The sequence below is a fragment of the Rhinatrema bivittatum genome, chromosome 7 (assembly GCF_901001135.1).
Source record: "Rhinatrema bivittatum chromosome 7, aRhiBiv1.1, whole genome shotgun sequence".
Taxonomy (NCBI): Eukaryota; Metazoa; Chordata; class Amphibia; order Gymnophiona; family Rhinatrematidae; genus Rhinatrema; species Rhinatrema bivittatum.
In genome coordinates, this window is record NC_042621.1 from 94,886,693 (window position 1) to 94,899,690 (window position 12,998).

The 12,998-nt window shown below is 41.0% G+C and overlaps 1 protein-coding gene across 1 annotated transcript in view; it reads left to right on the forward strand.

Annotated features, from left to right (window-relative positions):
* The window catches only part of LOC115095272 (protein NLRC5-like), a 243,503-nt gene that overhangs the window by 152,642 nt on the left and 77,863 nt on the right, over positions 1 to 12,998 (forward strand). Inside the window, exons 30-34 of the mRNA XM_029608725.1 lie at positions 2,154 to 2,189; positions 4,363 to 4,446; positions 4,916 to 4,999; positions 8,773 to 8,856; positions 9,781 to 9,864. Of these exons, the coding sequence (XP_029464585.1) occupies positions 2,154 to 2,189; positions 4,363 to 4,446; positions 4,916 to 4,999; positions 8,773 to 8,856; positions 9,781 to 9,864 (372 nt within the window). The remainder of the gene's footprint in view (positions 1 to 2,153; positions 2,190 to 4,362; positions 4,447 to 4,915; positions 5,000 to 8,772; positions 8,857 to 9,780; positions 9,865 to 12,998) is intronic.

Here is a 12,998-nt window from a genome sequence, read left to right on the forward strand (position 1 = left end):
ATAGTGTGGGGGCCACTTTGACATGCAGAGTGAGACGTACGAATAGAACAGTGCACTCTTATGAAGATTTGATGTCCTTCGGAGTGAACGGAAAATGTCATAATGCCTCTATATCGCTCCATGGTGAGACCACACCTTGAATACTGTGTACAATTCTGGTCGCCGCATCTCAAAAAAGATATAGTTGCGATGGAGAAGGTACAGAGAAGGGCAACCAAAATGATAAAGGGGATGGAACAGCTTCCCTATGAGGAAAGGCTGAAGAGATTAGGGCTGTTGAGCTTGGAGAAGAGACGGCTGAGGGGGGATATGATAGGTCTTTAAGATCATGAGAGGTCTTGAACGAGTAGATGTGACTCGGTTATTTTCACTTTCGAATAATAGAAGGACTAGGGGGCATTCCATGAAGTTAGCAAGTAGCACATTTAAGACTAATCGGAGAAAATTCTTTTTCACTCAACGCACAATAAAGCACTGGAATTTGTTGCCAGAGGATGTGGTTAGTGCAGTTAGTGTAGCTGGGTTCAAAAAAGGTTTGGATACGTTCTTGGAGGAGAAGTCCATTAATGGCTATTAATCAATTTTACTTAGGGAATAGCCACTGCTATTAATTGCATCAGTAGCATGGGATCTTCTTAGTGTTTGGGTAATTGCCAGGTTCTTGATGCCTGGTTTTGGCCTCTGTTGGAAACAGGATGCTGGGCTTGATGGACCCTTGGTCTGACCCAGCATGGCAATTTCTTATGTTCTTATGAAACTCACACAACGATGAGATTTGTACAATGTTCTCTTATCCTAGCTTGATGTTACCCAGGTAGAGTCCATCAAGCTAGGTTGAGAGAACACTGTACAAATGTCATTGTTGTATGAGTTTCCTCACTCCAAAGGACATCAAATCTTCACAAGAGTGTAGTGTTCTATTCGTATGTCCACTTTGCATGTCAAAGTGGACCCTAACCCCTATACTATTACCTAACACTCACCTTGAGTTTACTAGGTGGGCCTTCTATAGTAGCATAAATAACTGCTTACTATGGTGCCACCCCGAGAAGCTCACTCTCTCTCTTCCTCTCCTCTTCCCTTCTCTTCTTTTCTCTTCTCTTCTCTCTCTCCTCTCACATCTCAGGCCCCTCCCCAGCCTAAAAATGCCCAAAACACAATTTACAAAAAAAATCACAATTTGCATTATGGATATATTGCACAACTGAACACCAATGAAAAAGGTGTAGTTATTTTTGGCATTAAAATTGTGCGATATCATGCGTTATGCCTTCGTAAAGCCAGCCCACTTTTACAAAAATCCTGCCCCCGACTCCTTCCCTTTTAAAAATTAGCATCGCACCATGCATTATGGTGCTTTCTGCATGCATTAAGGCATTTTTCGCATGCAAAAACGCCATAACGCGAGTTGGAAAATAACCCCCTTAAATAGCTGCTCCACGGCTGAACATTGGCCCCAAAATGTTTCATAAAATCTAGAATCCTATTAATGAAAACATGAAAGTATTTCTTCAAATAGAAAACTAAAGAATCAAGGACTTTTCTTTCTATTATTTATTTTCTTCATTATTTATTTATGCGTTCATATCCCTGCTAGTGCTTTGAAGATTATGTTTTGGAACATGCATTGCAAAAAAATGTTATAAATAATTGTTAAGAATGCAGTCTTCAGAAACTGCTAGCTTCATCAGTGCCTTCATGGATAATGTTCTGTTTTTTTCTAAAGTGATATGTTGGCACACCAAAACCTTAAAGAACCAAAGAATTATGAGCCATTATGGCTAGCACTCCTGAAAATTATAGACTGTTTTCACTCTCTGATGTGAAATGACTCCATGTATTATTATAAAATTAACATTGTTAACAATATATTTTAAAGCAAGGATATCAAACTACAAATCCAAAGGGCCTCAAACCAGTCTGGGTTTCAGGATATCCCTAATGAATATGCATGAGATATATTTGCATACAATGGTGGCAGTGCATACAACTATATCTCATGAATATCCATTAAGAATATCCCAAAAACCTGACCGGTTTGCCCACCAGGATTGCAGTTTGCCACCCAAGACAATGCAATAAAATAATTTTGTATATAACATTTAGTAATTCTTTTAGACTAGTTCTAAACATAATCTTTAAATATTTTTCAGAGATCTTTCAAGTTTTTCTACAGTAAAATCTATCAGGTAGGAAGTGCTTTTGTCTGCTTTATGTTTAGGAAAATACAGCTGGTTGTATACTGTAAAGTGCCAATCATTTTCTATGAAGGAAATGTTTAAGGATAAAATGTCCAGGACAGATTTTTTTTCTCAATGGAATAGAACCTGCCAGACTCCTGCCTGTTTGATTCTGTGGATTTTGCTGAGATGCCCACCAAAATATGCTGGATTTCTGATGCAGATCTTTGCCAAATCCACACAGATTTCCATTGATACCCCTCAAATTTGCTTTAACTGGGCCAATTTTTAACAGAAATGTGTTTGCAAATTTTCTGGAAAATTTTTAGGTTTATCTGCAATTTTATTTTCTGAAGATTTATATTTTCTTAAGATTATCTTCCTTAAGATTTCATCATTTCACTGAAACTGATTCCCTCCAGCTCGCTGTACTCTCAAATTGTGCTTGCAGTGAATGTATTCTGTGAATTATTCAGCTGTATTTCTTCTGTTTTAAGGTAGCCATTCAAAATAGGCTTTATATTTCTTGACTTACCAGTGAAAAGGAACTAAATATGAAGATAGAATTAACTAGCAGCTGGGTCTGTCTGGCAGACTACAATACAGTAATAGCTAGAAGTCCTAGAAAACACACACAAGTGTTTATGTCGCTGGATCAGTCTGGCAAGCTACACATTCCTCATGTTCACCAAGTCAGTGAAGCAGGCTGGTGGTCAGAAAGGCTATGGGGATTTAGAAGGCTGGATATTCAGACAACAGCCACATTACTATTTCTTTTTTTAAAATTGTATTTATTAATTTTAATCAAATTACAAAATTGTTTTTAAGGGAAACTTCTACAGTATCAGAGATGGGAAAGGAGTTATACATAACTACAGTAGATAAAGGAAACATTTAAAAAAGATAAAACAAACAAACTCTGTTCAATATATATTAGATCTCAGTAGGAGGGAACCATAACTTCATCAGGAATAATAAATCAAAGAATCAATCAAAATACATCAACGTTCCTAAATAACAAAAGAAACCCCTCCATACATATTCCACATTATTGGTTGGCTCTAGGTCTACTATGTAAAAACAAATTCAGTTGATCAGATCCCCAAAACGCCAATTTCCCGCTCACCACTTAGCTGGATAAGTACTTATCCATATAAATGGTGGCCACTTATCGCAGCTAGATATTCAACCACCAACACTTAGTTGAATAAGTCCTTCCTAATCCAGCTAAGTGGTACCAAATATCGACCTCTTAGTTACTGGCATATTTTAAAGGTCATTAATAAGGGTACAGAATTTGAAAAGTTGATCCATAGTTTGGGAAGCAAATTTCTCGTTGGTATGATAACATAGCAAATTTCAGTGTACAATATCATATACAGTTTATTTAATACACATATATATTTTATTTATTGCTTTAATTCCTCCACCTCCTGCTCTTTGTATACTCCTCCTTGTTCGCCCTCCCTGTTCATTGTAATTTCTACCTTTAAAGTTACATTGTAAACCGGTATGATGTATGCATACTAATACCGGTATATAAAAGTTTTTAAATAAATAAATAAATAAAATAAATAGGCATATCCCCCCCCATGCCGCTTTGATGTATTGTTTCAGTTCTTTTGTTCCTTATGTAAACCCCACTGCCCCTTCTACAATTCACTTGAAAAAGAAAATCCTCAAAAGAGCAAGGAGCTTCCTATACTCCTTCAATCTAGGACTCCTTCCCAGATTCCTGCTGGACCCCCTCTCATGGAATGTTCCAGGAAGTTACTCCTTGGCTAATGTAAAAGCTCCCTCTTGGAACATTGGATCCACTCTAGAGAACCCCAGAACATTCTGAGTTCTTGCTTTTATGAATCTTTAGGCCACCACCCATTGGGGTGTGGGCAAACTTACTACCGCCTACTTTTCCTCTGTTAGCGTCTGTATCCCCTGGTGTGGACTTATAGTCTCTGGTAAGAAATCTTTGAGTCCTTTAGACCTATAATAGGGGCTAGGTGCTGGAGACCTGTGAGAAGACTGCACCCCATAATCCTGTTTGTTTTGTAAGTCTGTCTCACAGGGCTCTTTTCTTTCTAGTTACTTTGCATGTGTACCTGGCTCTCACCTGAAAATTGTCTTCCCTTTGACTTGTTTGTTGATGCGTATTTATAGAGCCGATTATATTTCAATTCTTCAGACTTAACCAGTGTGCACTAGAAGCAGAAAATCTTCCCATTTTGAGAAGTATCATTATAAGATGCACCCAACTGGTGGAACTGAGGTAAGTCATTGAATAGAAGAATCATCAGAGATCATAGGAAATCGTTTTAAGAGCTTAATTATTTGTATGGGAGATTAATGAGCAGTATATCAAAGCAGTACATGAGCCTGCTAACCTAAAAGTTACCTAGATGAAAAATGTTCACTTGTGGATGGAGATGGGAAAAGAGTTCAATTTCCAGACTGATTTACACAAATTTTGGTAAGTTCATACTGTAGTAAGTAAGTTGGGAGGGAGCTGAAAAAATTAGGAGAAATAATTCCCGGATAATTGTGAATGAAGGCTCATGGCCCCAGAGCCCCACCCTGATTCCAACTGAGCTGGAAGGCCATAGGAGCAGAAGAAACTTCCTGCTCAAAAAAGAAATATTCACCCTGTGTTGTCATGTCCTAATGATATCATGTCTCTTGTCACTGAATTTCAAGAGAAATGTTAATCCTAATTTATATTTATGGATTTCTCTTTTTAGCTTGTCTCATAATGCCTTTGGAGATGATGGTGCGAAGTGTTTATCGGACATCCTTTCTTCTCGCCCAGCCCTGAAAACACTTGAGTACAGAGAAAATGCTTTTTTTTTAAATAGGTTTTAATTAATGATGGATACAATATTGTTTTTAGTTTGAACCCCCCTCTGATCCCAGGCTGACTGGATTTTCATAACACAAAGGCTGTTTGGAAGGGGCAGATCACTACAAATGTGATCCAGGATTCACAAGTAGGCATCAAATCACCAGTTGGTTTACAATGACATAATGTGGAAAGCATATGCTCTTGTGATGTTTCATTCTCCCGGCCTTTTGAGTCTGATCTCCAGTCTTGTTTCAGATGAACTCTCAAAGAGAGTGCTCTGGTTAAAAACAGGGAGTAGGAAAGAGCTGCATTTTCTCTTTGTCCTTCTGTCTGCAGCAGCAGAACAAGCTTGTGTTCTGTAGAAATGCAACTACCCCATCTTGGCTATTAGTTTTGGAAGTTTGGAAGTTCTTCTATTCCAGTGGTGACCAGACTGTCCTGACTTTTGCTGCCTGGGCTGCCAGGGTTGTGGATGCTGTGGAGGGGAGAGAGAGAGAGAGTGAGTCTCTGCCATTGCACAGCTGTAGCACCTAGTGTCCAGACTCATGCTGGGGGCCCGACCAAGGACTGTTGCCATGAGGCCTGGGCTGGATGGTATGGAGCAATTTATTAAAAGGGAGACAACACCAGGTAGTTGCCAATGAAGCTCATGGCACATTAGCCCAATAGGGGCCAGTTCCAAATTGAACTGGAAGATCAAAAGAATAGGAGGTGACTGTTGGACCAACCCCTCCTCCGCACACACACACACACACACACACACACACATACACACACTGTGATGGTGAAAGTGACTAAGTAGGAGAAGCTTAAAAGCTTTAAATGCTAATGTAGCGGTACCCCCCCCGGTTTGCTGAACTTGAGTGTTAGGATGCGGGGATAGCTCCAGCGGGGGGGAAGCTGGACTTCCTTGGCCCTTAGCATAGATTGGTGCCAAGGGGCTGACAGGGGCCAGCAGACACAGAATACATAAATAAACACCCCAACACACTCTCTCTCTTTTCTTAATAATCCTAAGTCCAAGAAAAAGAAGACGTCTTTGAGTCCAATTGGGTGTTCAAATAAAACATTTTACTTCAGTTTGTAAATTAAAATCCAAGCCAGGATGGTGAATGTCAAAAATAACATGAGGAAAATAAGTGTTAGTAATGCCATAGTCCCCGTATCCATGCCTCTCCTTGTTCTAGCTCTTTGCTCTCTTGCACCTTCATCCATATGAAGTAGTCCTTCCCCTCTTAGGTTAGGGTATCCCCATTGCAACTCCAACATCAAAAACTGTGAAAAGCTGGAAAAAATTCCCCAAAATACAAAAGCTAATCTCTCTAAATCAAGACCACTCCAACCAGTCCTACGGGAATGTACAAAAATCTCCTATATCTTCACCTCTTGTTTCAATCCTTCAGCAAAGGCAAAAAGAATCACCTCTACTACCAAGAAGAGTATCCCTCTCTCCTCCTGGTCAGTCCACCTGGGGTTGGCAAAGACCCAGATCACATGCTAGGGGGAAATTTTATAGTCCCCTTAAGGTAGCAATAAGGGCAAAGGAGAAGTCCCAAAACTTACACACCCCCTACTGTGCTAAAAACTAGAGCAATAGCTTAGTGACAGGCAAAGTCGGGTCACACTAATATCACCTCCTCCACTCGGGGGTCACCTTCCCAGCCTTGGGGAGCATTGGGGTAACTCTTCCAAGGTGGAGGAAATAATCTTTCAGGCCGAGAGCTGGGGGCAGGATGACCTGCAGGACCAAAACTGGGCCAAGGACTTTTCCATGAAATAACTGACTGTCCATACCCAAACTTGTGCTCCAAAATAAAGACAGTTTACTGACATTTGTTCAGAACAAAACATTTGGAAAAATAGCAGGAAAAATACAGGACAAATTAAAGTTCTCATTCAGCATGTCACTCTCCAACTCCCTCGACTTCAGTATTTTCTTCCCCAGTTACAGACACTTCTATTACACATAGTGGTAGATTTTAAAAGGGTGTGTGCAGGCGTATTTGTGCGCAAGTTATGAAATCAGGGGTCGGCGCGCGCAAGGGGATGCACAATTGTGTACCTTGTGTGCGCCGAGCCACGCTGCCTTCTCCCATTCCCTTCTGCCTAGCCTGACCTTCCCACCCCTTCCCCTAACCTTTCCCCCCCATAGCCCTACTCTAAACCCCCCCCCCAAACTTTTATCATACCTTTTGCACCTGCCTCCGGCCTGTGTTGGAGGTCTCTGGCCCCACCCCCGGACTGGCCCGCCCCGCCCCTTTTTGCAAGCCCCGGGACTTATACGCGTCCCGGGGCTTTACACGCATCGCCGGGCCTTTTTAAAATAGGCCCAGCACGCGTAACATCTCTGTATTTACGCGTGTAGGACTTTTAAAATCCGGCCCATAATGTCCAGAACAGCTCCAGGGATGATCATGCCAGCAGCTGCAGGGTGAAACCTCCCGAAGCCTGCATTTAGTCCCAAGCAGGAACTGTTTCCCTCCTGGTCCTGTCTGTCCCCAGCTGCAGTTGTATCTCTCCCAGCTTCTTGCCCTCACAGATATTCAGCACAGCTCTAGACAGGCTCACTCTTTTCCTCGTGGGTACTGAAGTCCTCCGAGACCCGTGACGCGTCCAGTTAGGCACAGTTTATCTCCTGGACCCACTAGCTCCCATCGCAGTTATTAATCCTTCCCTGTCTGTCTCTTTTTCCAATTTATCAGATCTCCAGGTCTCTCTCAGGTCTGCTTTGAGGTAGATTTTAAAAACCCGACACGCGCAAAAATCAGGAGATGTACACACAAGTTGGGCTTGTGCGCACCCACTGAATTTTAAAAGCCGCCCAGATGCGCATGTATCTCCCGCTGCGATGCGCTTAACTCACTGAATTTCAGAAAGGGGCCCGTTATGGGCAGGACTGAGGGAGGTGCACGTAAATACTTCCGTGCCCCAGAGCACACCCAGAGTTATGGGGAAGGTGTAAGTTGTAAAAACAAAACAACTGCTGTTTTGGGAGAAGTGCAGGCTATTAAAACAGAGCGGTTTGGAGCACCTAGCTCAACACTGGGCGAACTGGTGGACGAACTGGTTAAACTGGTCATGGAATTGATGCACGCCACTTTTAAAATACCCCGACTTACGCAGTTGAAACGGGATTCATGCACCTAGGCGTGCGCCCACTTAAAATTAGAGAACATGTGCACGCACTCAGGCTGCTTTATAACATGCGTGCAAGTTCTAAAATCTCCGCGTCCCTGGGCGCACACCAGCGCACGTGCCCCAGTGTGCACCTGTACACCACTTTTAAACTTACCATGCCTGAGAGTATCCCGCCTGAACTTTTGCTTCTCTCCAGCAGTAGTTCTGGGAAGGAGTAACTGCTGCCTACTCTTTTAACTCCATCAACCTGGAGGAAGCCCCCTATAACCCGGGGGGTTTATAACCTTCTCCTAAACCCTGCCCAAAGGGGGCTGTAGAAGGCTGTCAGTCCCAGGGCACCCGTCACACCCTCTGCCCTCAGCATGAGCCTCTTTCCTAGAAGCTGCTCACACCCACATTAACACAACTTTTACTGAAAGGGTTTCCCTTGGGAGGAAAATCAAAACTTTAGCATAATAAATCCCTTTTTGTTCATCCCCTCAAACACTTCTTGTGGCCACATGAAATATAAATAAGAACAAAAAAGGATTACAATGATTTTGTTTCAACTAGTATAGTGCTAGCAGTTTACCCTATTTTTATAACATGCAAAAAAAATCTATAATTGTTTTATTTCAGCTTAGAATCAATAAAACTGACAGGATTTGGAATGGTCTGCTTAGCTGAAGGGTTGCATGTGTGCAGTGCCATTGAGAAGATTAAGTAAGTTTATCATTACATTTTTAGCAACCTATAATTTCATATACATTCTTATTAATAATTTTATGTAATTTTCAACACTGAACAATGAAAGTACTTACTGAATTCTTTAGATCTGTAAAATGTATTATTCGAGATAACTGGGCAACGATTAAGCAAGGTTGATAAAATCAGCCAGTAATGAGGATGATTTTTATGATAAAAAATGTAATTTTATAGCTGTGTAGCCCTAATTCTGTTTCTAAGAGCTTGAGATATATGGTGTTGGAAAGCGAGGCGTTAGCATTAAAAAGAAGGCATTATTTCATTTTTGGGGTAAAAGGAAAGTAAAATGGCAGGAGCCACATATGAAGGTTTGTGGGCCAGATCATTCATTTTGGAATTTATACAACTGCTGTACATCCAATAACATCATATTCATTCCTACCGTCCTTCATAAAAGTGTTTACTCTTGAAGTGATTTCACAGCTTTGGACTGCACCGATTGGCTGTTACAGTGATATTATTTCCTTAGAGAGCAATAACGAAAGCCATTTCAGCAGGTAATAATTGTCTACGTGGGTAAAAGTGCATGAGTATGTCAACCAACGTGTTACCTGCGCACTTTTGTAAGTGTTCTCAGAGTGGGATTAGGTCAGAGGATGCAACTATTTCCATCTTTTCGCCTTCTAAAAAGTACTTGCAGAAAAGGCAGGTGGAAATTTGTGCAGATACCCGCTGGATTTGCCAGACTGTTTGATTTTATCTACCCTTTAGTAACTGCAAGACTTGGAAGCTGACATTGTCTAAGAGCATCCTGTTATGTCATACGTTTCAAGAGCATCCATGAGAAATGGCGATTTTAGACATACTGAAAGGCATGTCAAACACAGGGAAGCCTAAAATAATGCTTAAATAATGTCCCCTTTTCTTCCTTTCATTCTCTAGCTTATCAAAAAATGAAATTGGGGAGGAAGGGGTCCTGGTCCTTCTGAGTGCTCTACAGGAAAAAACCCACTTAAAAAGCATTAAGTAAGTGAATGGAACATCTGAATTTTACTAGTACATTTAAAAAGCATGCATTGTTAAGTATGACCAAAAGAAGATGGGAGGCTTAAAATCTGTAAGAATTTTACTGTATTAGCACACATGACCCACATACAAGTTGCAACGCAGACAGAACACAGTATAGTGGATGATTCCCAGTGCCTTTGAACATTGTGCTTCAATGTAGAGGTGAATCAGTTGCTCATGAAGCAAGTCATCACTAGCTATGATCTTCATGATGGGACACAATCCCACACAATATCCAGGGCAGCCAAGAATGCAATTTGTTTCAAAATAGCCAGATCCTGCAGCAGCCTGGGCATCTCATTACAAAGTATAGATTTTGAGACACAATGATACACCTGGAACACAAACGGGCCGATACAGAAAAACGTGCGGGAGAGCCGGCGAGCGCCCGCGCTCCCGGCGCACGCACAGGCCACTCTTCTGGGCGCGCAATTCAGGAGGGTGGCCTACGCAAATTAGAGCCCACGGTAAAAGGAGCGGCAGCTGTCAGCAGGTTTGACAGCCGACGCTCAATTTTGCCGGCGTCAGATCTCAAACTCGCTGACAGCCACGGGTTCGGAAAACGGAAGCCGGCATAATTGAGCGTCCGTCTTCCGACCCGTGGGCCGCAGGCCGATTTTTAATTTTTTTCTTTAAATTTTTATTTTTTTGTACTTTTGGGGCCTCCGACTTAATATCGCTATGATATTAAGTCGGAGGGTGCACAGAAAAGCAGTTTTTTCTGCTTTTCTGTGCACTTCCCCGGCGCCGGCAGAAATGAACGCCTGCCTTTGGGCAGCACTATGTTAAGGGGCCAATGCAATACGGCACGCTGAGTCGAGCGCACTGTTAACCTGCAGTCGGACGCGGGTAGAATAGGCGCTAATCAATCCCCTAATGCAATAAGGGGATTAGCGCATATTCAACGCGCGTCCAACGCGGAGTGAATCTAATAGCACTCATCACTCCCAATGCAAAAAAAAAAAATGTGCGTCTCGGACATGCTGGGTAGCACGTGCACATGGACGCGCATGTGTACGTTTTGGAAATCTACCTCTTATTTTGGAACGATGGTTTTTGAATGTTGCTGTTTGTCCATTGTTGTACTGCATACAGAATCCAGTTTATTGCAGTTTCCAGTTTGGTTTTTGGCTTTCCATTTTTATTTATACTTTATGGTCTGTTTATTCTGTATTTGTGAATCTGTCTGTGTCCTGCATGTGTGACCAAGGTTAGATATTCTGCTAGCATGCACTTTATATGTAAGGATCTATAGTATCTTGGTTTATTCTGTTTTCCTAATAGGAGATGTATTGGTGTTTTAGGGCCTGGTTTAATATTTGTGGTGTTTTATTTAAAAATGTTATTTATTTATTTAAAATCTTTTCTATACTGTCGTTAAGTTATGTACCATCACAACAGTTTACAGTAAGGCACAAAATACTAATGAGTTGTATGTTTTCAAAAGTTATACAATTATAGAGAGTGCCCTCAGGGTTCCTGTTACAGAAAATTTCAATATAAAGGCTATTTGATAATTAATCTCATGTTTTGTCCATTTGAAACATGTATCCTTGGTAATTTACATGTCACTCGTTCTTGTTCTATATCTAACGTTAAGAGTGCATATTAAAATAAAATCAACTAAAGACTTGATGCCGAGTGCTGATGTTATATTGCCTGCTTTTACTTACTTTATCTCCGTTTTCTTTATAAAAAGCTTGTTTGTATAGCCAGGTTTTTAAACTTCCTTTAAATAATTTGAAGTTTCTCTGTAATCTTATCTCCCACAGCATTGTGTTCCATAGTATGGGACCGGCCAGTGACGAAGCTCGCTCTCTGATCTGGTTCAGTCTTGCTGTTTTGACAGAGGGTACAGTTAGTAGTGCTTTGTTAGCCGATCTTAGCTTTCTATGTGGCACATGTACGCGCAGAGCTGTGATAAGCCATTCGGCTTTATTATCATGGATTAGTTTATGTATTGTGCACAGTGATTTATATTGTACTCTTTGTTCTGTGGGTAGCCAGTGTAGTTCAGCTAGTGTTTCATTAATGTGATCTCTTTTCCTTTTGCCAGTGAGTACTCTAACGGCAGAGTTCTGAAGTATTTGGAGTGGTCTTAAGGTTGTGTATGGTAGCCCCAAAAATAGGGCATTGCAGTAGTCGGTGCTTGCAAATATTAGAGCCTGCAGTACTGTTTGAAAATTATCTCGTGTTAATAAAGGTTTTAATTTCCTTAGCACCATTAGTTTTGCATATCCTTCTTTTACTTTTAGTGACACATATTGTTTCAGGCTGAGTTCTGGGTCAATTATTACGCCAAGGTTCCGAACCTTCTCTGCTAATTCGATTTTGTGATTGTTTTTAAGCATTATTGGGGTTTGTATTAGTTCCAAATTTTTTCGTTCTAAGTGTAAAAATTCATTTTTTTCAATATTTCTGACTTGTTCCATTTGATTTAAAAGTTGCTTAATAATGTCCAGGTAAATGTTAGCTATGTTTAATGTTTTTTCGATGGTGTCATCAATTGGTAAAATTAGTTGTATGTCGTCCACATAAATGTAATGTATGATCCTGAGGCCTGCGAGTAGATGGCATACACAGAACTGAAGTATTCGTTTAATATTTCTGCCATTTCTTCATCTCTCTCCACACATTGATCCTTTCCACCTTTCAATTTCACTTTGAACTTTTCTCTTTTCACTGATGTATCTGAAAAATGTTTTGTCACCTCTCCTTACCTCCTTGGCAATCCTCTCTTCCACTTGACTTTTTGCAATCTTGATTAATTTCTTCGTCTCCCTCAGTTCTACCAGATATTCTTCTTTGTGCTCCTCCCTTTGGGATCTTTTATATTTCTTGAACGCTGTTCTTTTAGCCTTTATTTTGTCAGCCACCTCCTTTGAGAACCAGATAGGTTTCATTTTTCTTTTGCTTTTCTTTACTTTTCTAACATATAAATTAGTTGCCTTGGTAATTGCTCCTTTTAGATTGGTCCACTGCTGATCCACATCTCTCTCGTTCTCCCAGCCTTTTAGTTCTTCCTCCAGGTACTTCCCCATTTCATCAAAGTCCGTGTTTTTGAACTGCAAAACTTGGGTCTTTGTGCTTCT